Source organism: Eubalaena glacialis, chromosome 2, assembly GCF_028564815.1.
Source record: "Eubalaena glacialis isolate mEubGla1 chromosome 2, mEubGla1.1.hap2.+ XY, whole genome shotgun sequence".
In the NCBI taxonomy this organism is placed as follows: domain Eukaryota; kingdom Metazoa; phylum Chordata; class Mammalia; order Artiodactyla; family Balaenidae; genus Eubalaena; species Eubalaena glacialis.
Window position 1 is genome coordinate 129,302,928 of NC_083717.1, and position 27,651 is coordinate 129,330,578.

A 27,651-nucleotide genomic window follows, 5' to 3' on the forward strand; every position below is an offset into this window, starting at 1 on the left:
TTATTAATTGCAATCAGGATAATCATTAGAGTTTGCTAATAAAAATTTGGATTAAATTGTGAAAATTCCAGCCTTTAGCTTTTGAAAAATGACTTTTACTTAATTAGATGTGAATGTGCAGTGTTCACCCCCGTGTTAAGCTGAGATATTTGGCTTTAACTCTACATATTTGTAGATTTCTTTCTGGTTTTTATAAAATAAATTAGAGGAACATTTCAGTTCCTTATAAGAAAGGGCGTTTGGTTCACTGCCACCTTTGGCTCCTGAACTGCTCAACACTATATAGATATGTTTCAGATCAGTAACTTAATGGAAATGTCCCTCACCTACTTTTTAACATTTCCTATTTTTAAATTACTTATTTGTAGCGGTTATATTCATATGTAAGCTAATCTGGTTTGAAGCTAGAAAAAAAGTTATATGATGTGTGATTAAACTTTACAGACAACCATGGTAAGAACTGGGGGTTATTTATTTTGTCAAAAATAAGTACCAGAGTTTAAAGATGAAAACCAAGTATTGTCATTGACAAAGGGGTCTTAATATAAAAGGATAAATGTTAGGTTTAATGTTTCATGTAATTACATCAGGAAGGCATTGGTTATCGTAACTGTACCTACAAGGAAGTGTATAAGATATATATGCTATTGAATCCAAATATTTCGTCTTTATTATCATTCTAGTTTTTACAGTTTGTTAGGATTTCATGCATATATTCCTAAAGCAGGGAGGTGGGGCTAGAAGGGTACATAAATAATGTTTTAGTTATTTCAAAGGAAGTCCAGGTACCTGTTCAGAATAGGCTGGTGAGCCCTGGCTGGGGATGGGGCAGGGGGCAGGCAAAGCTCAACCGTAGCGCTTTTACAGATAAACTCACTAACCTCCTTCCTTTCTGTCCTTGTTTTACTACTATGTCTAACTTTAAATCCCATCCTTAATATTCATTTCTTTGTGGTAAAAAAGAGTGTACTCTACTGGATGCAGATAATCTATGGGCAGGGGGAGAATAATATTGAATTAAATGCCAATTTTAACATCTAGTTTAAATGGAAAGACACTGAGAAGGGAAGATAGAGTGGGGAGTGGGTAGAGGGAAGAAATCCAGAAAAGGGACCAAAGATGCAGATGTTACCTACTTCACCATTTGATAAGAAGGGAAGTGTTTGTGTGTGTGTGTGTGTGTGTGTGTGTGTGTGTGTGTGTGTGTGTTATGAGATAGGAGTAGGATACAGGGACAAAAAAACTAACATTGGTCAAATCTTACTATTTGACTATGTCAGTGCCCTATGTACATTATTGTATTTAATGCTCACAATGATCATGGATTATTTTCCCCATTTCATGTACTCTGAGCCTGAAATACAGTTAAGTGGCTAGCCTGAAAGACACAGAACTAGTTTCTCAGTCAGGTTAGGCTAGGGTTTGCTGAGATAACAAACAACTGCCAAATCTCAAAGGTTTAAACCTGCGAAGATTTATTTCTCATGTATTTATACTACATGTCCATCACAAGTTGGCTATGAGCTATCCTTCACATTGCTATTACTCCAGGAATCATACTCATGGACCAGCCACCCTCTTAAATATTCCCTCAATGTGGCAAAGAGAAGTGAGACTTCTGGAGGGTCTCACTCTAGTCACTAAATCTTCTACTTGGAAGAAACACATGTCACTTCCTCTCAATCATTGGCCCACACTAATTGTATGGCTCCACCTTACTCCAAACTGAATGGGGAAATGCATTCCTACTATATGCTGGAAGGCAGAAAACTAGAAATATTTGTTGAGCTGCACCAATAACTACCACAAGAAATAAGTAAATAAGTCAGGGTTTGATCCTTGCCTGCTCACTGTTGCCCCATATCCTCTTCTCTACAACAGGTAAAATTCTTGCAAGAACATTATTTCCGCCCTCTTCATGAACTTTTTGTGCTAAGATAGAAAGAAGAAAGTCCTAAATATTTAGATGGTACATCTGCAGAGAAAACATGATGGGTTTGGGCTGGTTCTTTAGCCACTCATCAGCCTTTCTTAAGCACCTCAGCACCTTGGGGAAGTGTTGCCATAACAGGAGCCTCCTGTTATATTCTGTCAGATTCAGGAAAGCCAAGGCTGAAAATATTTATGTCATTTTGGGAGATGCACTAAAGGCAGCATTGCCCGAGGAAGATTCAGCCTCATGGATTCTGTTATTGCCAAAGGGAGTCATTGAAGAAGTGTCCCCATGGAGAGATGCTCTAGAGGAATATCATTTACAGAAAAACCACCTTCCAGTCCTGTCAAGGAAGCAAATTCATTTCTCAGAAACAAGGGCATTCCAAGCATATTTTTAATAAAGTGGGCATTTGTGAAGCTCATACATTCTTAAAATAGGCACTTCTGTGACACTCTATCCCTAATGAGGCACACTGGGGTAAGCTAAGAGGGAAGAGTGGTCTTCCTGCCGAACCTTGATTCATTTACCTAAGACACAACACACACACATACACACACACACACACACACATTTTCTTTTTCTAAAGCTAAGGAAGAGTCAGCCAGACTAAAATCCTTATTGCTTTTGGGGTTGATTTCAATTTTTCTTCCAAACTTTCTCAGACCACAACTTTCTCCAATAGGATATCTATATACCCCTGAAACTCGTCTGAATTTACTACTTTGGCTGCTTCTTAAGTGGTTGATTCCATATGCTCATAGACATTTGCATAAAGCTTTGTGATTTGTGATATTCCCCTTGTCACCTCATTTTAGCCATTGAAAACTAGGAAGTCTGTGGAAGAGGTAAACACACACATAGTTATGCATACATTTATGTGTGTTTACACATATGCACACATATACAAAGTATTAACATGTTGAATTAAAAGAATCTTTCATCAGCATTGAATCTGGATGAAGTCAGATTCCTTGGACCAGCCATGCTGGCTGTCCCAAGACATTTAAATCATGCATATATAAATAGCTATACAAACTCCTTTCATATCTGCCAAGTTTCAGTCTGGAGCTCATTTCTATGTTATAAATTTTGGCATACTGGATTTTGCTACCTTCATTACAATAGAATTATCCCTTTCAATACTCACAGGTGCCTCCCTGAGAGAACCCTCCTTGAGAATAATTTAGCCATGAGTACTTTGTTATTAATTAAATGCATATTTTTAAATAATATGATAGATTTAAACTTTGTGGACCAAAGAGAATGAATGATTATAATTTTTGTTAGATTTCACATTCCAAGGGCAGGATTCATGTCTGTGTTGTTTATTGATATAGCTCTAGTGCCTAGCACAGTACCTGGACAGAATAGAAACTCAATAAATATATGGTGAGAAACATTTTTCCAATAAGGCTTATTTAATAATCTATTAATTAGATCCTATTACTCAGAGCTATGCTATCAATTCATTACTTTTTCAAGGAAACAATCCTATTTTCATGCTGTGGTAATTGAGTCTAAAACTTCATGGCTTCCTCTTACATTGTATATAAAAAGAAAAACAAAAATTTCTCTCCTTGAAAAACCAATGTGCATTAAGGATAGTTCTTAATACTCAGAGTACTCAGATTTGGCCAGGTTGATATCAGGGGAAAAAACATGGTGATAGGGAAAAAAAGAGGGAGGGAGGAAGGGAAGGACAGTGACATCCATGTCTGAGACAAATGGTACAAAAATGTACAACTAATCACCATAATTCTATGGCTAGTTTCCAACCTTTCAAACCGTAGTATTCACTGATGTATTCTTGATTATGTAGACAATCTCAGTACAATTGTTTATACATGTGAGGATAACATGAACCATGCAAGTGCGAAGCCTAATAATAGAATAATAAGTATAGGTAAACATGAACAGCCATTTGAAATGTGAGGTATATCAGCACAATTTGTTCTTGTACCATAGTTAGCAGGAGATTTTACTGACACTCCTTGTAGAAAATCTGGTTTGACTTCAGATGAGTGTGTGTCTAAAAATTTAATCATGAAGGGGTGAGAAAAATAATAGGAGATTTGGACTTGGGCTGGCTCTTTAATCCAAGTCCATCATGATGAGGGTGAAGAGGGGAGAGAGTCTAAAAGACTGACTCATCTTTCCAAAGCTATAGCAAGCCAATTCAGAATATGAAATTGAAAAAACTCAATTTCACTTCTATAATGTCAAGAAAAAGCCGAAATGTAATTTCGAAACTTACTCCCACTCTTGTATTTAAAAATTTTATACTCTTCATTATTTAAAAAAAATAATCCTCATATATGGTCATTTATACTTTTAGTGATTAATTGTAAGCTTTAATGATTTTAAGCAATAAAGAAAAGGTTAAAAGATGTGCCATTTAAAATTAGAATTTGATAAAGATTTGTGATGAATTCACTTCTTGCCCCTCTTTGTGTCTACTTTGGCATCCTTTTGGGTTTACTGTCTTCCCATTGAACTTTGTCCTTCCTCCTCAGCTTTCCTCAGCTGGGACGTGCTGAGGTTTGAAAATAAGCATGAGGAACACTTCTCTCTGTACGGTTGTTCTCTCCTCTTCTTCACTCTCTTCAGCCTGGTGATGCTAAAGACCCATTCCTTGAATCTCTGGTTTTCTTATAAGCCACGAACAAAAATCCTCACGTTCCTGGAAACTTAAATATAAATGAATCTCTAGAGTTGAGCTAATTGAATTTTTTCTCTACAACAAGGGAGTATAGCACAAGAGCTCAGATTTGGCTAGTATTTTATAACCAGTGTTTTGATGATAGTTTAAGAGGCTCCATCCGTCCAAGTTTGGGTTAGAAAAGGAAATAAAGTATAGAAACACGGTCAGAGCCTTTTCTGTTTACAAAAAGATCCAGGGATACCATGAATAATGCCAGAAATTTCATGTGACAGCCAGCTCTTGCAGGATTTTTGAGCTCACCAAGTTCAGGAAATAGTTACAGAAAGCTGACTGGAGCTCAAAGATTTTTTAAAAAATTAACTGAAGTAAATAATTGTGTTCCCTGTCCATTGTCCACACTGCTGCTCAGACATGTGCCCTCCTGGGGTGGACGTCTCCCCAGAGTTAGGTAATGTTTGACACTCAATAAATACTTTCTGAATTGAATCACCTGCTTAACGAGTATTTTCTCCTGAATCTTCCAAAGTGAATCCCTTTAGAGGTTTTGTACAGTTATTTACCCATGGGAAGTGAGAATTTTACCTGGAGTTTCAGGACTGCAAGTGACCTTAAAACGACCTTCATTTCATTTCCTCTCTTTCAGAGATTGTTTTTTATCCATTCCAGATAGGAGAGAATTTGTCCTCCATTAAAGACCTTTCCAGAGGGAATTCACAACCTTCCATTAAAATGTTTAACAATTCTCACTGCCCTGAAAGTCTTCTTATATCTAGTGTAAATCCCTTCTGTTGTTAGATTTAATTGTCAAATCAGCCAGAATCCATGCTCCATAATTAAATCTCTTCTATTTTCTAATATAGTCACATATCTGAATCTTTTGCAGTTTTCTTTTCAAGTTAAAAAATCTTTTAAAAATCCTTTATTTCAGTTTTGTCTACACTCCATCTAACTGAAACCACTTCAATCCTCTTTTGTAGGAGAAAATATGCTAATATTGAGAGACTGCTGGTAAATCCATGTATTTGAGGGGCTTTAATGAGCTCTGTGGATTTCTGCATCAGGTTTTTCAACTTTCTCTTATTAACAGTTAATAAAATAGTTCATGGTTAGTTTGGAAGGGGAATGTGGTCTGTCTGAGATGGTATGACTTACAGTGTATACCTGGGGAAAAAAAGAGTTTAAAAAGAAAAAGAAAATGAGATAAAAATGGACCAAAAAAATCCTCTTGCCATTTAGGGACAGAGCTGCTGCTTCTCCCAGTGGATGTGTAATATATTATTTATGTAAGAGTGAGCATCATGGTTTTGGCTCACATTCCGTTTGGAACATATATGGTATGACAGTTTCTTTGGCTTATTGTTGTATATGTGGCTATCTATTTTTAATACATTGCTTTTGTCTTTTTTCTGTGCTTGCTTGCATCTGTTGTTATGAAAACTGACATAAAGCTTTTAAACATAAAAGAAGTGATGGAGAAAGAGATGGTAAGAGACAACATTTCAAGGGAACGTGAGGTAGAGAAACAGGAGCAAAGTCACCATGGAGGGAAACCAAAAGCAGCCTCTGCAGGATGAATGAGAGGGAGGGTCAGAACAGGTGTCAGCAATCACAGAGAAAAATGGTCAGCAGGTTACATAAAGCATTTCTAAGTTAGAGGGAGCAGAGTACATTTTACACCAAATTATTTAAACTTTTTAAGCTGCAGTTTTTAAACCTGTGAAATGGGGATAGCACCTACCCTGAAAGGTTGTTAGGACTCAATGAGGTATGTAAGGGGTTCAGCCCTGTGCTTATAGTAAATAGTATGCGCTCAATACATAGTACAGAATCAGGGGTTGACAAACTACAGCCTGAAGGTCAAATCCAGACTATAGCCTGGTTTTTTTCAAATAAAGTTTTATTGGAACACAGCCAGGCACATTCATTATGAATTGTTTGTGGCTGTTTTTACACTAAGATAGCAGAATTGAGTAGTTTCAGCAGTGACTGTATGGCTCACATGCCTGAACTATTTACAGTTGACCCTTGGACAGTGTGGGTTTGAACTGCATGGGTCTACTTATACGTGGATGTTTTTCAGTAAATAAGTACTACAGTACTACATGATCCACAGTTGGTTGAATTGATAGTTGCCGAATCTCAGGTGGAGAGGGTCCACTGTAAAGATATACTTGGAATTTTGACTGTGTGTGGGTCGGTGCCCCTAACCCCCGAGTTGTTCAAGGGTCACCTCTACTATCTGGCTCTTCACAGAAAAAGTTTGCCAGTCCCTGGTATAAATAATAACTATTATGGCAACATTTTAGGAATATACGTTATTCTACAGACTTGAATGATTGTCCAATTCAGTTTTCTCTCTGTTGTATTGCAATAATACATGTTGACTATCATTTTTTTGCCCAAGGTTCTAGTTTTTCTTTTTTAACAACCCAACAAATCTGCCTATTTTGCTTGCTTTTCAATGTAATATTAAATGGTTAATTGGTTCATTTCACCACCAGGTGGCCTCCTATACTCTATTGTGCTTGTGGGACCCAAAGGAAAGCAGAGAGTGGATCTAACACACTTCTTTCAACTTTGGCTGTTATTCTGCTTTTATTAATATTTCTCTGGCGGCTGGACTGCTCTGAAATCATTCTATGAACCCTAAATTTCATGTCTGACCCTGAAACAGAAATTTACACTGACCTTTTTAGAAAATGAATTATCAATCAGACTTAGAAACAGTAAAAACAAAATAAAAATATTTAGCTGCACACTCTCACATACACACGTACAACAAAGTGGAGTTTAAAAAAAAGTTTGACTATTACTCTAAGAGCTTTACCACAACTCAGTCACACTCTCATATGCATACTATCAGGATTAACTGATCTTGAGGCTCCCTCAGGAAAAGGCAAAGGCCACTGTCACTCAGATCTCCACGTATTAAATTCTCTTGAGGATGTGAATGGACTTCATTTCAGTGCCTCAGTTTCTTTATGTTATTTTATAATCTAGATCCTCTTTTGAGTGTTCTTTGATCTTATTTTTAAGCTTCACTAAAGACCAGTGATAGGAAAGAAAGATTGGAAAGCCCTGTGATAAAACACAAGGAGGCCGGATTCTCCCTAGGCACTGACACTCATGCTCTCAGGTTTCATTTTCTTCATCTGTAAAGTGAGGGGGATGGACTAGGTAGCTCCAAGGTCCGTTCCAACTTCTATATTCTCTCTTTGGTGAAAAAACAAAGATTGTTCTAATTAGTAATTGATTTTGCCTATAGGCAATCTGGCAAAAATCAGGATTTTAGGAACAATTTCAAAGCTAAGGAAACAATATATATTTGAATTAATATAATTTTTTTGGAAAACCACCATAACAGTGGTAATTTCTAATTTTTTTTAAGTAAATTTATTTAGTTTATTTATTTTTTTGTGGCTGCGCTGGGTCTTCGTTGCTGTGAGCGGGCTTTCTCTAGTTGCGGTGAGTGGGATTACTCTTCGTTGTGGTGCGCAGGCTTCTCATTGAGGTGGCTTCTCTTGTTGCGGAGCTCGGGCTCTAGGCGCTCGGGCTTCAGTAGTTGTGGCACACGGGCTCAGTAGTTGTGGCTCGCGGGCTCTAGAGCACAGGCTCAGTAGTTGTGGTGCACAGGCCTAGTTGCTCAGCGGCATGTGGGTTCTTCCCGAATCAGGGCTTGAACCCATGTCCCCTGCATTGGCAGGCGGATTCTTAACCACGGCTCCACTAGGGTAGCCCAACAGTGGTAATTTCTAAATGCCATGTTATTTTTAGTTCATCTCAGATAGTAGTCATAAATACATATTTTATGAGCCTTCTTGGACCCTTTCCTTTCCATTTTACTTTTATTCAGTAGTAGATAACTATTCTTTTTTTTCAGATTTATATAAAATTTCATTTGTTTTTAAATGAATTTTTATTGGAGTAGAGTTGATTTACAATGTTGCGTTAGTTTCTGCTTACAGCAAATTGAATCAGTTATACATATACATATATCCACTCTTTTTTTTTTTTTTTTAAAGGAACCATTTTGAGATATGTCAGAGCACACGGTTCTTTTTTTATTTTTTAATTTTTTTTATTTATTTATGGCTGTGTTGGGTCTTCGTTTCTGTGCGAGGGCTTTCTCTAGTTGTGGCAAGCGGGGGCCACTCTTCATCGCGGTGCGCGGCCCTCTCACTATCGCGGCCTCTCTTGTTGCGGAGCACAGGCTCCAGACGCGCAGGCTCAGTAATTGTGGCTCACGGGCCCAGTTGCTCCGCGGCATGTGGGATCTTCCCAGACCAGAGCTCGAACCCGTGTCCCCTGCATTGGCAGGCAGATTCTCAACCACTGCGCCACCAGGGAAGTCCTATCCACTCTTTTTTAGATAACTATTCAGTGAGGTTCTCGACAGTGTCCTTTGCTAAATCTGTCATGGAAGTTCAGCTTTCTCTTTGACATCTTATTTTCCACATATTTTAATTTTCCTACCGTTTTCTTTAGGCAGAGTTACCAAATGCTCCTCAGATTTCTTGACAGCGTAGAATAGATATATTTATTTATATTTCCATTGAAAATGGGTCACTTCACATCATATGAACAACCTGTTCTTACCTTCTGCTTGTGTTACGGTATGTACACCCCTGGTTTGTATTTCATTTGTCACATTGGATGTCATGGCAAATATGGCTAAAGGCATTTAGCTGTCTATGACGAAAAGACCAGAATGGTCTCTAGGGTATTTTGGTAGAGAATAGGCTCACGTTTGAATTCAAAGTCAACCCTGGGAGACCTAGTGACAGACGATCACTCTAATTCCAAATTCCCTACTGGGGCTACTTCTCTGGAGAGCTATTTGGTTAAAGGCAGATTCATATTTACTTGGGGAAAAATTGATTTCAAGTTTTTTCTACTTTCCAAACTGTACTAATTAGTATCAAGCCCCAGTAATAATTTATGAAATTTGCATCACTTTCTGTGTGCCTACGCACAATGATATTTCCTACCTTAATTCTCTTTTCTCACATATATTTTAAAAATTACATATGTCCATATGTTCTAATATATATATTAGGAATTAGTGGTTGAATAATTCCACCCTTACTTTAAAAAGTAAGGAAGAGTAAGGAATGATGCTGTCTGACTATGAAGATGAGGCAATAAGCATTTGTTAGGTATTACTATATCCTATGGAGAACAAACTAAAAGGAAGGTTATCCTTTTCCATAGTAATTTATAATCCATTTAGAAAAATAAAACCAAAAAACATGAAATTACAGCCAAGATAGCACATTTGTGTGGTATAAAAAAAGTGCTGCTCTTAGAACACCTTTGTAGAAGAAATGAAATTTGAACTGGACCTTGCTAGATAGAATTTTAATAAGTCGAATGGAGATAGGTGCATTGCAGAAGAATGCAGTATGGGAAAACCCCTCAGATTTGGGAATTAGTTTGACATGCTCCTAGGCCTTTACCAAAATCAGGAAGACACACTGGGGAAGAGTAACAAACCAATGGCAAATCACAATAGCTTTCAGCCATGTGTTCAGTGGAAGTCAATAAAAGACAAGGTTTTTTTCCTACTGAATTTTGATTCCTAGATTCAGTGTTTTATTTAGTGAAGGGAAGTTTTACCTAAATATACAAACTAGGGGCATAAAAGAGATGAGAAAAGTTATGCCAAAGGTTATATTTTTTTAGCGTACAACATTTAGATCAAGTGTGAACAAACACTTGAATATAGTGCTTATTACGTAATAGGAATTGTCTAGGACATTGCATATATTAGCACATTCAGTCCTCAGAGCAACCTTATGAAAGAAGTATTAATATTATCCCCCGATGCGCAACTAAGGCGTAGAGAATTACACAGCTAGTAAGCAATGCAAGCAGAGTTTAAAAATGGGTAATCTGATTCCAGGCATATATTTTCTTTTTTTTTTGGCCTAACTCTTTGAAACTCATTAGTTCACAAATTAAAATGTTTGGCGTGGGTCCTTTTCTGTTTCCATGTTTATAGAACTCGGTAATTAAATGGTCATGTGTGTATAGATTTTGAGAAGTAGTATTACTGGGTAATATCAACATGTTCCCTCCTCCCTTCATTAAGGGTAGAGAAAAATAGTAATGCTTTGTTGATATATTTTCTGAAAGATCAGGGAAAAAAATATATATATAGTACCTTTTCAATGACTCCCCTCCAATGTGACTTGTTTTACTCTCTAATGCAGACAATAGTTACCTATACCTATATTTTTATGTAGTTGTTGTGGTTTATTCTCTGCAGACTAGTTATTGTTTCCCCTATCTGTTTAAACCTTTGTAATTTTCCCTATTTACTTATTACTTTCTCTCCATCCACCTATGCATTTCCTTCATTTTGTTCTCTAAATCTTCTCTCCATCCTCTTCCTTACTTTTATCACTTGTGTGATTCGATACACATACATACACATACACACAAACACAGTATGTTTCTCTATGATGCTCTGTTTTAGTAAACTTACTTGAATGTTTATGGTAGACTCCCTTACATCACTGGAAAAATGGTTAAAAGCAGTTGTCACAACCACGGTTTGCTCTTTATAGTCTTAGTTTATACTAATAAATTTTTACCTGTACCCCAGAGCTCCTGGATGACAGGTACGACTCACAGTGAGAACTCTCCTATCTGCCCTTTTAGCCTCAGCCTCATGCTGTTGAAGATGTATGGAGGTTTGGAAGATACGCCTACACCAAAGTGAATCTGGCTGTAGAAGCTATAAGGGTGGGGTTCTTAACTGTGTTTTGACTACTCTAAAGTCACTTTGGATGGCATTCTTGACTTTATTTACATTATACTCCCAGGTCCCACCAATTTCCTCAGACTTCTGGACTGATATCTAAAGACGCATTTTCAAGAATAACAGAATGGCCTAGCAAACTAAGCTGAAATTCTTCCGGAAAATTCTGTTTCTGGCTTTTAGCATGGTCTTACGGACCTTGGGCAAGTCACTTAATGTCTGTGTATCAATTTTTAACCCATAAGACAGAAGTGATATTACTAACTTTCCCCATGGGTTTACCACGTAGGAGAACAAAAAAGAGAAAAATCCATTGAAATGACAGTCAAGCTTTTTGAGGCTGAAGCAAGACACAGTACTTAAAGCTTAAAGCCTAAAATCTTTAAAGTTTATTTTCTTAAAAGCTCTCTCTGGTAAATATGGACATGTACCCCAAAGAAACAAAAAAGAGAGGCTAGAACAGAAAGGTTTTTAAGTCTATAGCAGACTCGTGTTGGAACTAGAAATTGGAGCCAGCCTCTTGCATTCTGATCAAATATTATTGCTGTGAGAAAACACTGAACTCATAAAAGGTGTCCTTAAATATTTAAAGAGCTGCTGTCACCTTCCTCTTTTCTTTGATACATTTTATAGAAGCTTTTCTTATATTAACCATTCCTGGCCATGGGAAACAATTCAATTTGTTCACTGTTTCTAAAAATTGAGAATATTTCTATACGGGATGCTTTAACCAAATAAGTTTTACTGAGCATTAAATTCAAAGAGAAATAAGGCAATCACCTGCTACTCATTTCTGTGTACTATATAATTATACCTGGCATATATTTCATCAGCCTGATACAGGCTCACCTGGTCTTTTAGGAGAAATTCAAATGAATAAATATTTTCCAACTACCTTCTATATCTAAGCCATAATGCTTAGAGTTACAGCAGATAGAGGGTCAACAAAACATGGTCCCTGACCTTACATACTCCATTGCAGGAGCTTATATCCTAATTCTGAAACAACATTCATCTTCATCTGATGTGAAGACACCCAGAGTACTCTCAAAAAGTGGCCTAAGAGATCAAATATTTTATTACACATGGACTCAGGCAGTCACCAAGAAAAACCCCATGGCATTATGGATCTATTAAGATTATAGATGTTAAAACCCTTTGAAAGGTTAAAAACACCCTACCAAAGAAAAGTCATGATGTGAATACATAAAGGTATGATGGCATTTCTCTTGTGTTTTCAGAGCAGACAACCCTGGAAATGCTTTGATTGGCTCTGTCTTAACACCTTCATGGTGAGTTCTGGACATGCTTCTCAGTGCTGGAGTCCATGGTCCCTAGGGAATGCCCATTTGCACTAAACTTGAAAAGATTGTTTTTGATGATGACAGTATGGGGGACAGTGCTTTCAGCCTTCATTTAGGCCACTGATTTTCACAGATTTTCAAAGTTACCATGTTCAGCAGTAATATCTTTTTGATACACTACAATGGCTACAGTGTTCTACTTCTCATTTTTCTTGTCATTCTCAAAGAGAAAGCAGAATACTCTCTTTGGAGAAACATTATCAACAGAGTTAACATAAGAAATATATAGTTTCTTCCTTATGAGATTAATTTGGCATTATTTTTGAGGTGAGCAACATCTTGGCAACTGCTTTGGTTTAAAACTCTATGTGATTTGGGAAAAGCACGTTTCAGAATGTTTAATTCAGTGATACAAAAGGCACTAATGAAATATGCATGTATGAATTTTATATCATATTAGTTCCCTCTTTCTTGAAATCTGAATAAAAGCCAAACATCTGGATTACGTTTGAAAAGCCTGAATTTCCAATTTTCAGAGAGATTCAATCTATTTTGACATTGCACACTTAGCCTTAACATTTACAGTGTGTTATTAACATTACTTGCAATTGTAAAAAAAAGAAGTCCAGATTTAAACAAACTTGGTCCCTCCTAATGCTAAAAATATATCTATATTTGAAATGGCTGCTGCTGCACAACTGTACACATCCATGGTTTAGGCTTCATCAGCATTTCTATTATAAATGCATTGAACAGGGCTGTAATTCAGCTATAAAGATATGGGGTAAGCTTTGATATATAAATTCTCCCATGATTGTATATTAAAACAACAAAAAGCAGTTCATGTATCACTTAGTTTGAGAAACTATTCATTGACTCAGTGTTTTCTGAAGGCCTCAAATATTCAGGATACTCCATGGTTGACCAAAAAGGCATGCCCTCATCCTTTGAGAGTTTATTGTTCAAATTTATGACAAATGACAAGATTTCTATTTTTGTAGATATTTGGGTATATTTTGGCAGCTGGACTAAAGGCAAGTGAATACTTCTGGTCATAATTTAGAGAAGTAAATATGGATGCTAATGCTTTATCTCATTTCATTATCATAGTTTTTTTTAAGACAGAGCTGGTCAATTGAGTTTTAGGAGATGAGGCAAGAAATTCTATGTGCACACAAGAGATCAAGGGCAACAGAAGAATGTGATGTTGTATTTGAAGTTTGCATAATAGTAAGCCTCAGTGGGCTTTAATTTATTACACTTAAATTTTTACTGGATTTCTTGTCGCATATATTAGGTGAATCTTATTCTTTTGTGACATACAGAGAACAGCTTACAGTCAAGGACTTCCCTTTTCTTATTTTGCTTTATTTTAAAAATTAGTCCATTAAATTATATAGTAGTATCCAATTAAACAAAAATAAATGTGTTTGAAGGCGTTTGTTTAGGTTGGGAGATGGGAAACAAAAGAAATGGTACTTTTAAATTAGAAACTTTTTTAAAGGAGAAAACTGAGTTTCATTGCATTAACTGCTGCTCCTCGTGTCTTTTTTATTTTATTTTTTTTCCATTCTACACTGCATACTCTAACAGATATTACATAATTGCATAACTATTCTTACTATGTGCTGACATAACATTACAACAGCCCTGATAGGGTATATCATAATGAAACTGTAATTAGAACAGTCATGATGTATTATGGCAATGATCCACATCGTCACTGAAGTGCATTGGAATGAACAGAAAACCCATTGAGATGTGCAGATTTTCGACATAATACAGCAGAACCATGAAGTTTCATAGCATGGAGGAGAAATTGCCATTATTCCCACACTGCTGGCAGCAAGAGTTATGACACATTTCCTAGATATCTGCTAGAGAAAGTTCTGATATATATCAATGGAAGAAAATTTTTGAGAGTGGTATTTGTGAAGTTTGTCTTTAAAATATCTACAGGAAGGACTTGTTGAAATATGGACCTATCTGCATAAATTGTATAGTAGAAGTTTCCTATATCCTAAAAATATTTAGTCAAATAAAGGACCCAAAAGGTTTCCTTAAGTTCGGGAATTCATCAAATATGCCTCTAAAGTAGGACAGATTGAAGATGATTTGAGAATTTTTCAGTCAACCTTGCCTTTTCTTTTTGTTCTCTGTATTTGAGCTTAGATTGTATAGCTTACATTTTATGTGGTTGTGTCTTTGCTCCACTGTTGTTCTCCTGAGTTTCTCTGCATGAGTATCTTATATCTGAGTCTCTTTCCAGCAAGTGACAGCTTCTCCTTAACTTGCTGTTTTTCAGTCTTGGCATTTCTTCTGCACATAATAACGTGATTGTTATGGCTGATCTGGTGAATGTGGGCCCAAAGAAGCTCAACTTCCTAAAATAGAGAGGAATTCTAGACTATCTTCTAGACCAATCCTCATTCAGTGCCTCATTATCCCATAAAATATCCCAACTGGGTAGACTTCCGGTCTCTGCCTGAATAACTCTGGTGAGTGAGAACTCACTATCGCCCAAGCTTTGTTTCTTCTTGTGCTTCAGTCTTTGATCCCAGGCTTGACCTCTGAGGTCAGATGAAACAAATTAATGTTTTCTATTTAGTCCTCTAAATATTCCAAATCTGCTAACATGTTCTTCCCTCTCTTCTGTCATCTTCAACTCTTATTTACCTCTCGGCTGAATATCTATCTCTGGCTTCTTCAACAGCTTGCTCCCTGGAGAAGTGTTGAATCTTCTCCCTTCCTTAAGTGCTCTCCTTTGGATATTTAATACATTGCTTAGGTCCCTCTTGGAACATGGAACCCAATGAGAACCAGGACTACAGGTTTGGGCCTAGTAAACCACAGTCAAGCTGATCTATCTGCTACCTTTCTTTTTTTTTGACCCTGGGTTTGTCTCAGTTCAGCCTGGAATCATATTTCATTTTTTTTTTTTTTAATTCCTTCCACTGTCTGTTGACTCATTGAACCTAAAGACAGTTGAAACCTAGTCACCTCCATTCTTTGTGCAGCTTCTGTATTTCTATTTTTTTGTGAGGGGAAGGGATGGTTATTAACTCTGTCTGGCTTAGTATTTGTCCTATCTCCTTCTTCGGTTTCATCTACTATGCCAGCATGTTGTGTTCTCTTTGGAGTCTAGTATCATCGTCTAAAATAAACATTGCAAAATAGTTGCCTGCAAATTCAGATCTAACTCAGAGACATAGGTTGACGTGTACAGTGTTAAAAAGTTTTAATTCAACATATAAAAATTATAAGATTTCACATAAAAATATACATTCTGTCTTCTCTTCAGATGTGTACCTGGCCATATGGAAGCCATATCGAAACCATATTCCTACACAGGAACAGTTGGCAGAGCTGAGTAGAGAAACTTGTGCTCTCCTATCCTCCGTAATCCACACTACTTCCTCTTATTTCCCCTTGACTGGAATCAAATGTTAGTAATCATCACATTTATGCATTTTCTTTTAGTAGAGAAAAATATCAATAGTTCTCTTTTTCTATGACCCTAGCAATAGTTAGAGTATGAAAGATAGAAGATGACTTATCTATACTCAACTCCTGTACATTAGATGCCAGGTAGTGGGGTGCTGGATCTGGTTAGTTCTAGCTTTTAAGAGCTGATTGTCAAATATTCAGGAATTTTGCCAGCAGTCGCAACCATTGGTAGCTTGGAATCCACCATGATGGGAATATTTAAACCAGGGAAATCACTCCCCCAGGGAGCCAGTTTACTAGTATACCACTACCTGTAGGTGCTTGAGTTTATGATATCTGAGCTAAAATATTTATTCTTCTTTATTGATAAATGAGATTAGTATAATCTGGCAATCTAATCAACATGCCATATACAAATATGTTCACTAATAAAAATACTGAATAAGACTAAACCAAAAAAAAGGGCCCTATGGCATGACATATCTATTAAGCAGTGATCTTTACAAATGGCTGTTCAACAGGTTCTTAGCAAAATTCCTTGTACTTCTGTACTTCTAAATGATTGCATCCTTCTGCTTACTTTATGCTTAAGAAAATCTAATAGAAGCATATATACCTGATCCAGGAATTTACATCCTTGCTGTAGGGATTTAAGTCATTAGATTTGGGATGTATGTTCTTAGCAATTTAATTATGTTTAAAGTCTGGTTAGTAGTGTAGTAAATAACTGGTATTGCTCCAAAATTGCATTGAGAAGGTAATAGGATTGAATTTCTGCACAAGTTGACACTCAATTAAAATTTCCGTATATCCAATGAGTTAGCCAGTCCTTGGCTGGGGAGCTAGAACAAATGCCTTCCTCCTTAAGCCGATCACTTCAAAACACGCAAAATTTACAATAAGGTCAAATCAAGACTCAGTGCATCAACTGAAATTTGAGTTTGGCTTATCAAATATGGATCAAAAGCAAGGAAGAGACTAGAGAGCATTCACGATATTTCTTTCTTAAACTCTTCTATTTTTTATTGACACTGGAGGAAAAATAACACATTAAAACCTCCTTACTGAATTACTGTCCTAAACCAATAGATCCATGGGGCTTGTTCAGCTAAAAGCCACAACAGACTTTGTAATGCAATGATGTAATCTTGGCTTTGTGTCATTTATATTCAACCTAAAAAAACCAATTTTCCTGAATAGACAGGCTGACAACAATATTGTTCGGTGTGGGTTTTTATTTGGATTCTTTCCAAATGGTTCACATGCCTTCACCGTAACACATCATGCCTGCTTACATCTTTTTCTTTTTTTTTTTTTTGCCTGAATGCCAGTTTTCCCCTTTTACTAGCTCTCTATTTTTCTTTTAAGGTCTCAGTTATGTTTGTAAAACTAACCAGCTCCACCACAAAATTAGGATGTATCTTGCAGAGTGCATTCATTTTACTTTTTGCATATTTTTCCCGAGGTCATGTCAAGGTTAGTTTGAATTCCATCCTACATTAAGACTTCTTTCACAGCTATTTAGCTCGGCAGCCTACTCCCCGCTGGGGTCTGCCCCTTGGGCACGTCAAAGCTTCAGACCTGACAAATCACACGCAGATGAAGCTGTACAGTTTTTTAAACAGTTTCATCAGTAACTTTTTTTCCTTTTTCACTATCCTTCTTCATGTTGAGATTTTTTTTCTCTCTGAATTACCATTTCAGGAATGTCGATTTCTATTTGAGACGGTTTGTTTTTACATCAGACTTGCAAACAAGCAATATCAGTTATTTTATAGTAAATCATACCAATAGCCTTCTATTCACCGAGACTGCAGACCGAAAGACCTACAGACCATTCTTGACTAGTATAACTGTAATTCCATTATTAAAATCTATTTGTAGCAGGACGCTTAGTGTTGTGAAAGGTGGCTGTATCAGAGTCTACCGGAATCTGAAAAAAGTGTCAACCACAAAAATGCATCCAGTTTATAACATATTATGGGTTGAGCCTGGAAATGTTTCTCAAATGGTTAGCAATATGCTCTTATCAGTATTTTAGCAAATTGTGACTAATGGTGCAACTCCATTTCCTGTTTAATTGATGAACTTAAAATGCTTGGTTGCTAATGAGTGTATTAGCAAACAATGTTCCCTTCACAGGCTTAAATAGATCAGGATTTTTTTAAAGCAGCTTACTGTCCTTATTTTCATATAAAGAAAAATATTGACTGCCACAAAATTGCTAGATCAAGTGAAGAAGTGGTGTAATTATTGCTGTGTAGTCATTTTGGCAATGTCAAACAACCAGATTATAGTTTTCTAGTTCTCATGCTAGAAAATAGTCATTTTCTTTTGCAAACCATGGACTTTTCATTACACTTTTATTCAGGACAGACAACACCTGAAGATCTTAACTGCAGACCAAGTAGAAAACTTCGAAGTAAGAGGGAAAATATATATATTTGAATGATTCTCCTCTCCTCGGTCCTCTTTTACACTTAGCTCAGTATGAAAGTACCCATCGAAGGGTCTATAAAAGGTGGCTGGTTGAAACTAATTAAAGACAGGTCTAAATAGAAAAAGAAAAGGAAGGGGGATCAAAGGAATTACGTTAGGTGTCAGGACATTGTTTGGAGATATATCATTTAGATTTTTGTAATTATATTCAGGGGAAAAGCTAAATTCTAAAAATATCCATTTTGTGCCATAATTTCATATTTACGTTATTTTTGCAATAAGATACATGTCAACAGGCAAACATCTTGAAATCATTTCGGCATTGGCGCATTAACACATTATGGTGAAAAGAGAGGCTTGTGCTTTTCACGCAGTGCATTTCAGTCTTCAATTAATGTGAAAGCACTACAATGCCTATGCAACTTCTCTTGCCTAGTGGTGTACCATTTATCATTGCAGTTTTACATTGACCTTGACACCCACTTCATTAGAATAAAGATTGTCTACCATTTAGGTTACATTGTTCCTCTGCACAGAGACCCCATGCAAATTTCTGTTCAGATAGAAGAGCTGTGAGGCTGTCAGAGGTCATCTGCATTAAATGATTGCAGCTATTTTCCAACTGCTTCTTTTCATTCTACTCAATTCAGGCTAGGAGGATCAATCAAGTCCTCTGCCTGAAACAGTGGGACTGCTGGGAATATAACTGTTTTTGGTAGTAGTGGATATGCCCTAAACAGTATTAAATATTTAATATAAACTCATTAAAGGCCATGCAAAGACTTCAGAAATACATCAAATTTATAGAAAAATCTAAGGGGCTAGAGGACCTTTTAAGAAATAAATAGAAGAATAATAATCAATTTTATAATTTCAGAGTATGATTACAATAGTTCTTAAACTTAGTAAATCTTTTCTGTAGCAGACTTTTTTCTCACCCTAGACCTGGGCAGATTTGGTGTTCTTATGCAGTATTTTACTTAAAATTGGCATTGAAAAGTTTTCAGTCATGGTTGTTTTTTATTTTTGTTCTATAACAGTGAATTTTGCTCTGGGTATTTATTAAAAAAGCCTTAGGTATTTGTTATGTAAAAGGAATGATTGGAGAAATAAGTTGCCAGGTTTCCTACTTAAGTTTTCCGAGTGATATAATTGGAATTAAATTATTAATGGGGGATACTTTAAAAAAGATTGTTTTATGATCTTCTATTAGGGAATTTGCAATTCATTTTAATATTTGTAGTTTGATTTATATTAAAGATAATGCAATCTATATCCAATTAACAATACATGGCCAATGTAATGTGATTTCCAGATCATGCAAATGAAATAAGCTAGAAGAGGGGGGAAAACTCAATTCTTAACCTCAGATGTAATTTGCTGTGTGAGTTCTGGCAATTTTAAATGACATTGCACTTTTTAATTTTTCCAAAGGCTCAGCAACAGATTTATCCCAATCAAGAAAGCCTATTATTAATTTACAAGGACAATTGTAGGAGTCTTTATAATTTCTCTGTGCAGTTATTCGCCATAAATTGCTAATGGCAAAATACAAGGAGTTTGCAAGAAATAAAGACTTTTGACAAAACAATAAGACAAACTTATTGTTTGTCTTGGGCTTGAACCCTCTTCTTCAATCTTGAACATCTTCCCTAAGTGTTGGTGATATTGGCTCCATGTGAAACATCACATGCATTGTGAGATGCTGGACACTGGTGCTCTGAAAAAGGGGGCAGTGCAAGAACTGCTGCAAAGGGGACACTGGCCTCTAGCAGATTCCTGCACTCAGCATGTACAGCTGAGCTGTGGACCCTGGACTTTCATATAAAAAGACTCTTTGTTCACCACTGAATGGCATTAGGCATGGACTTGCTGAGGGGCCACCATGAAGCCTCGCATGAGGAGGGCAAACACTAGCCCGAAAACACAATACGGGAGTCATAGACGGACACATCCCTGCATTTTTGTGCAAAAATGCATATTTTCACGCATAATTTTACCAGTGGTTTGGTGTTTTGGTGTGTTCCTAGCATAAGCTTTCTTGTTGATAGACTATAATGCATTTTATTTTCTCAGTGTATTTTCTCTACCTGTTGTGTGTTTATGGGAAAGGGGATTATGCTGGATATACAGGTGTTTATGGTATTACTTTGCACTGGGAAAGATAATCAAGCTGTAATTATAATAACTAGATCATTTTCCTTGCTTTTACTCTTCCTCATATAAAATCACATGAAACCTAGTTAAAATACAGTGTAAGATGTAAATACTCAAACCCTGGAGATACAGCATCTGACAGCCCTATTCTAATAATCAAGAAAATTCTTTGGTTTAATTCTTGTGTTTTTCGTAGCCAAAACTTCACTCTCCGCTCAGCAATGTCTGGTCTCTTTTCAGCATAACCGACAGAAGCACCATACAAAAGTCTTACAATGGATGTCTTAATCTCTCTGTGTGCTTTTTAGAGCATTATTTTGAATTCCATCATGCTGCCTTTTTTCTTTCCTCTTCTGAAGTTTTATTACAACAGCAGAATTCCCAGGGAGCTTTGGGGGCAAGGTTCACATAATATAGCCCTGAAGTTTTGCTTAGGTGGAATCCATCCCCCAATCCTGGCCATCTTTTGATGATCTTTGTATTTCAAAAAGATTCACTGGGTAGAGTCTTGTAGCATTAGCTGTATCTAGTTTATTTTTTATTTTTTTATTTACTAGACGGTGAGCATCGACATCCCTTTCATGACGCTTTCTTTCTCTGACCTCACAGTGACAAGGCATCTTGTTCTTTAACATTGAGGGAGGCAGAAAAATGCTTGAGTTGCTCAATGTGTGCCTTCTATACCAGTTTCAAAATGGCTTATTCTTCTGGTTTCCATGGTGACAATTAACACTGTTTCAAGGCATTGTTCCAGTCTCCATTTGGGCAGAATTTTCGGTGTGATTTTTAACAAAAAAAAAGAAAAAAAAAGGTTTTTTGGGGAAAAAAACCCTTTAGCATAACTGTCAAAAAAGTTATCTCAATCAAGTCTTCATGCATTTCTAATTATATTTACTTCAGAAGTCCTGTTTTGGCTGACTTTGTTTTATAATTCAATTTTAGTATTTGTGCTTTTAAAAAGAAAGCACTGAATAAGAATTTTCTAAAAACTTCTTTAATTCTTAGCCTTAAAAATGAGCTAGTGTTTGTGGTTATTTGTAATTCGGTTTTTAAAGGTTTCTTTATATATCTCTATATACACACAGGAGTGGCATTTAAAATAGGAGTGCCCTGTGTCTTTAATTTAGATCATTCACATATCTATTAGGAGGCTTCATTAGTCAAAATTGAATTGGCCAAGCAAATACACTTAATAATGTAAATACGCCCTTTCAACAGAATATATTTTATTTTTGACTAGACAGGCCCACAGCAGGTGCTGTGGGGAAATTAAATACCGGATGCTTATTTACCTTAGCACTCAAGAAAAGCCATCTGACTTTAACTTTGTTAATCTCATTTTTGACTATTGAAGAGTAGTCTATATCATAACATCCCTAGACTACAGGGCACAATGGGGCAACCTCTGCTCACTTACTGCTGTGGACAGAATGAATATGAAGACTAAATTATTTTCTCACCACAGGCTAAAGTAGCCCTACTTGATAGAATGACCGAGAACTAATAGAGCTGGCAGTTGATTGTCCCTCTCTAATGCTTCTGAAAATGTTGGAGAGAGAAAAGCAAAAACATACTAACATCAACAAAAATACAACCCTCTGGCATGATGACATATACAGCTGAGGCCCTAAATTATATCAGATTCAACCTTCAGAGTGCTTCAAAAATTAAAATAAATATTTTCATCTTAAATTACATGACATTCTATTACCTCTCACGCACATACCAATACATCTAACAATTAGCTGGATTCTCTTAGCTTTTATAGTTTGAAGGCATTGTCCATCAATCACATCTTTCATCAGTCTGTTTATACAGTAGGTTACATGGTGACAAAGACAGAGAGCATACATAAAGACAAGTTTTTTAATGTAATAACCTTTTATAATAGCTGTTGCAGTGACTACCGGTACTAGATTTCACAGAGAAAATTATTTTATTATGTCTAAAATTAAACTAGTTGTTTTTTATATTTTTATTATTACAAGACTATGATGTTTATGGGACACATCTAAACTGTTGTCTTTCTTGACTGATCTGCTGTGTAGGAGCTGTTCAAAGTTGGGGTAACGAGAGGGAGTGAGCTTGTTACAAGTGAAAGTGATAACTGGTCGAGGCTGATCCCGGGTGGCACAGCTGGAGGACTCCCTCTGTCAATTAGTGCACATGGCATAAGCAAAAGATTTGAATAGGATTCTTCTGCTTGCTTGAAATGCTAGTTCCCCCAATATTATGTCAAAGAAGTCTTACCAAATTAATTATGTAAATCTTTGTCAGCCATATCATCTTTAGATGGGACTCTGATTACATAAAGCAGATTGCCCTCTTCTCCAATCATTACTCTGATAAATAAAACACTATTTAGGTTTCTAGAATACTTGTTGAGTGTTGAGTCCAGAAAACTCGAGTGGACAGTGTGTTTTATAAGTGTTGGAGTAATGTGGTCTTGGTAATTGCCTGCCATTAGAAAATACAATCAGAATTCCCATGTATCACAGGCCAAATTCTGAAAGAGCTCTAAAGCAACCCTTGATTCTTTTCATTATGCATATTCATGTAATTTTGGATGCTCTGACACCCTGATCAACATTCATTAATACTACGAAATGCTTTAAATCACCTCATTTAAAACATTTTGTTCTGTGATCCACAAATGACTAACATTTGGAGAAGTTTACATAATACAAATGATGTGCATGTTTAGTGTAAATGAAAGATTAAAATATGAAACTAAAAGTATGCAAACATATGCAGGAAAATGCTGAGGGCCTGTTAACCGAAACCGGGATTTTACACCTTCTTTTCCTTTAAGCTGCTTCCAATTGTATTTTAGTTTGGGATCTTACATAGTATCGTGTTTTCAAGGTGAATAAAATCACCCAAGTGCTTGGGCATGTTTTGAACGTGCTGATTTCCTACTTTGCCCAGACAAAAGCATTTCTTATTAGATTTGGTAAGGTGCTCATCTTAGCTTAGTCAGGACAATGGTGTATTATTACCAAGGACCCCAGTAACCTAACTTTTATGCATTGAAGAAAGAAGTTTAGGGATTGCCAGTATACATTTGGAAATGTGCTAAAGTTGTAAAATATGTTTAATACTCTAACCAGAATCTAGTTTTTCTATTCCGAGTTGTTTTTAGGTGCACATTTAAAAAATACATCCATAGTCATATATAGTTGTCCATAATGTAGGACTTTCTAACTATGAAGTTATCCAAATAGAGTTATTTGAAGAGAATCACCCTAGTTAACTGTCACATTAAATAGCACTTATTATCACCAGCAAAACATCCTTTAGGAGACACCCACTTGGCAGTTTGTTAGAATACAATGTGCATTGCGGGAAGAGAGTTCTGTAATCGATTGTGATATTTGGGACATTTTACAGTAATCAATAAGGAAGCGTAGATTTGTAACCATTCTCAAAACACTGTTTTTTTTGTTTTTTCCTCTCTATATGTACCTCTTCTCCAAGCCCACAAAGAATTTTTAAGTAAAAGAAAAATGAAAAAAAAAAAAGTTAACTGAGAATTTAGGGGACTTATAGGATAAGGAGGAAGTTACACAATTTTTAGGGACCATTTTATTTTTACCACTCTGAGACTAGTCCTTTGGGAGGCAGAGATGAGTGATGGGCAGTACTCTGGAGCCAAATGTTGGCCAAAACTAATTTTGATATTAAATCCCTCTAGACCAGGTATGTTCCTATTTGGAGTATTTTAAGATAAAGATCAAATGTGTGTACAAACTTTAGTTTGGAAAGACATAAATCTTAGTCAACTAAATGGAATACCTTGGATGTTTGTGTATATGTGAGAAATTTGTATATTTTTAACTGTTTTCAGCAATTTTTTTCAACTACTCAAGTTTCTTAGTTTAGCCTCCCCATTAATTTTATTGGAAACACAAACTTTTAACACCCATGAGCCTCACTAACTCTGTGCTCAAAGATTTTCTAAGAACACCTCTTTCCCTAATGGTATCTTTTTTTCTCTTCTCGTTTTAGCGATACAGTGTGGAAATGTCCATCAGGGACCTGAAAAAGACGGAGCTGCTTAGTAAGGTTGAAGCTTTGAAGAAAGGTGGCGTTTTACTACCAAATGATCTCCTTGAAAAAGTGGATTCAATTAATGAAAAATGGGAACTGCTTGGGGTATTTGCATTTTTATTACTGTTTGTAGGTTATGTGTACATTTTTTGTGAAGTACCCTGTCTGATTTCTAATTTGAGGCACAAATATCTCTCTCTTTCAATTCACTACCTACATTTCAAACAAGCTATTCATGCTATTATGGGGGAAAAACACTGCTTTTCCTCTTCTGTTGATTTTTTTTTTTTTACTCTGAACTTGTCTTCTCTCAGATTTTTAATAATTTTGGTTCTTTAATACGTAAAAAAGTAAGTAAAATATGCCATGTATTATGGGTATGCACCAAGTCAACTATAATACAGTATATCTGATATACACTGACTGTCATGCTTGAATGAATGTTAATAGAATTTATTCTGAAGGTACATGTTAGAGACATCCACTGTTTAACTATTTACTGTACCCTTCAGATGAAAAGTGGAGTTGTCACTGTAGCTTTCAAGTCACACTAAAGCCGCAAAAACAAAGATGCAAACTTGACCCAAATCTGAATTGCAGAATTAAATCGGCCTCTGTTTTGTGCCTCAATTTCCAGCTCACTTTTAACAAAAGCCAAAAAAAAAAAAAAGTTTCATGTAATTCATTTCACGCAATGATGGGCTGGGTCTCAGCCAAAGACTGAGATGCAAGAATCTGGCAAAAAGGCAATATAGAGATTCTGTTACCCAGAGACCAGGATGGCACTGTGCAGGAGACAGTACTGTCCCTTTGTTGGAAGACAGCTGAGAGAGAGAGGTTAAACTGTATTTTTTCATCAACTTCTCTCCTAAATTGCCTTCACTTCAAATCAAGGGTAAGCTAAATTTGTCAATTACTTAAATGATTAATTATAACAGCTAAGTATGGGTGGTGTCAGTTATGGAGCATGATTTTGCATGTCTTCCCTTTCCTGCCTTTTAATTTTTAAAGAAATAATACTCCAAAAATATTTTGAATAAAAAGCTCTCCATGTACCTTGATGACTTGGAGGAATGCCAGTGTTCAGTTTATGCCATGCTTAATCTAGGTGATTAGAAAACTGCAAGTTTAAATCCTTGCTTTCTCATTTAAATTCACCACACTCTGCAATCGTGCAAAGTAACTTAAAACGTTAAAAGTTTTTACTCTGACCTATTGTTACATTACTTTTCAATAATAATTAATGGCTTTCATTTTATAATATGGTGATTTAAATCAGAACCTACTAAATTCTACAGAATTCATTGATCTCATACAGGAGAAATGTGGTTAGTGTCTGATATTTTAAAAGACTGTTTACTAAATAGATGAGAGCAGCAACTTTATATGCTTGATAGATAAAGCAATAGTCTGCCTATGCTGTATTTTCACATATCTATTTCTAATTTGATAAATAATTAACAATAATCTTTTTGGAAAATTTTTTCATGTATATAGCTCCCTAAACAAAAATTTTAAATCAAGATAACATTAAAAAAAGAAACAATATTTAGCTATCCTTTATGAGCCAGATACCTTAAAAATGATTGTCATTTTAACAAAAATATCATTCGAATGCAGTGTGCAGAGTTTTGTAATGATTTCTGGGGAGAGAAGGGTGCTGGGAAGATTTTAACAAAACCTGTGCTACACTACCACCACCAGGCATACTGCTTTAATTGGCATGATTACATTTTAATTGGCATGAAAAAAATTTAAAGACAAGGATTTTAACTTCTAACAATAGTAAAATAGAGGGATATGGTTTTTAATATTACTTTCATCTAAGGTGAACAGTGTGGAATGGAAATACATTAGAATGAAATGTCAGTGGTGCGTACAGTTTAATCTGTGAAATTTTGTCCCCTGTGCTGCATATTACTCTGTCTCAATTGCATATTAAACAACCCTATCAAGGCAGGCATTGGCATCTGCTGTGCTGACACAAATTGTGAATTAAATGAAATTGATGTCCTCTGTCGTATATTTATGAAGATGGACCATTCTCTGAAGTATTCTGTTTATGAAGAATTTATGATTGCAAACTGTTCCAGAACAAAAAAGTGGCAATAAATTCTTTTTTGTGACCCTACCCTCCAAGGGCATTGATTTCACCTCCTGCTGCTACTTTTGTTACAGCATAAAAACAATAGCTAAATCTGGATTCCACTGAGGGTCTTCAAATTATCAATATTTGCACCGTGAAAATACAAGGGTGTTGCCAAGAAAGGCGATTTTTCTCCTAAAGATACTATTTACGGAACACTACACAGCAGATGAATGTTTGTTGACTTAATTTTATTTGTGTTTTAAAGCCTATTTTTGTAGCTTTAATTCATCATTATAGATTAACTCGTCCTGATTCTCCAAAGAGAGTGTTTTCCACCAAAAAAAAAAAAGCCTTTCCTGACTGTACCTTCATGCCATAGTGGTTCATCTAAGCAGGCTTCTAGCATAGTGGATTGGGGCTTATTTTAACACATATTTTAGAAAGTCTAGCGTCCACAAATGCAAAGTGGGAAGAATTGAAGGGTTGAACAATCTCTAGGTCAGGTAAAATCAACAGCACCAAGGAGGCTACCCCTTCTTAACAGCCCTGTGTCATAAGGTTTAGGGAATTGTACTTCACAAAACAAAAAAAAGCAAAAAAAAAGGAATTTAATTCTCCATGCACAGTCTACTCTTGGCCTCTTTAGTATATTGATTAAACTCAAACTTCTATCTCCTGAAAATTTTATGCAGAGAATTTTTACTGTAAACTCCTGTCATGAGAGTTGAAATGAGTGTTTATCAGTGATCATGGTGAACTTTTGGGTCAAAGCTCCTTTCTGTTAGAGGAAATTAGAAGTGAATG

General features: G+C 36.0%; 1 protein-coding gene across 9 annotated transcripts in view; it reads left to right on the forward strand.

Moving 5' to 3' along the window:
- The window catches only part of AKAP6 (A-kinase anchoring protein 6), a 570,108-nt gene that overhangs the window by 455,086 nt on the left and 87,371 nt on the right, over nt 1-27,651 (forward strand). For all 9 annotated transcript variants that reach the window (XM_061180772.1, XM_061180767.1, XM_061180765.1 and 6 more), the window contains one exon: nt 24,717-24,863. In XM_061180772.1, the coding sequence (XP_061036755.1) occupies nt 24,717-24,863 (147 nt within the window). The remainder of the gene's footprint in view (nt 1-24,716; nt 24,864-27,651) is intronic.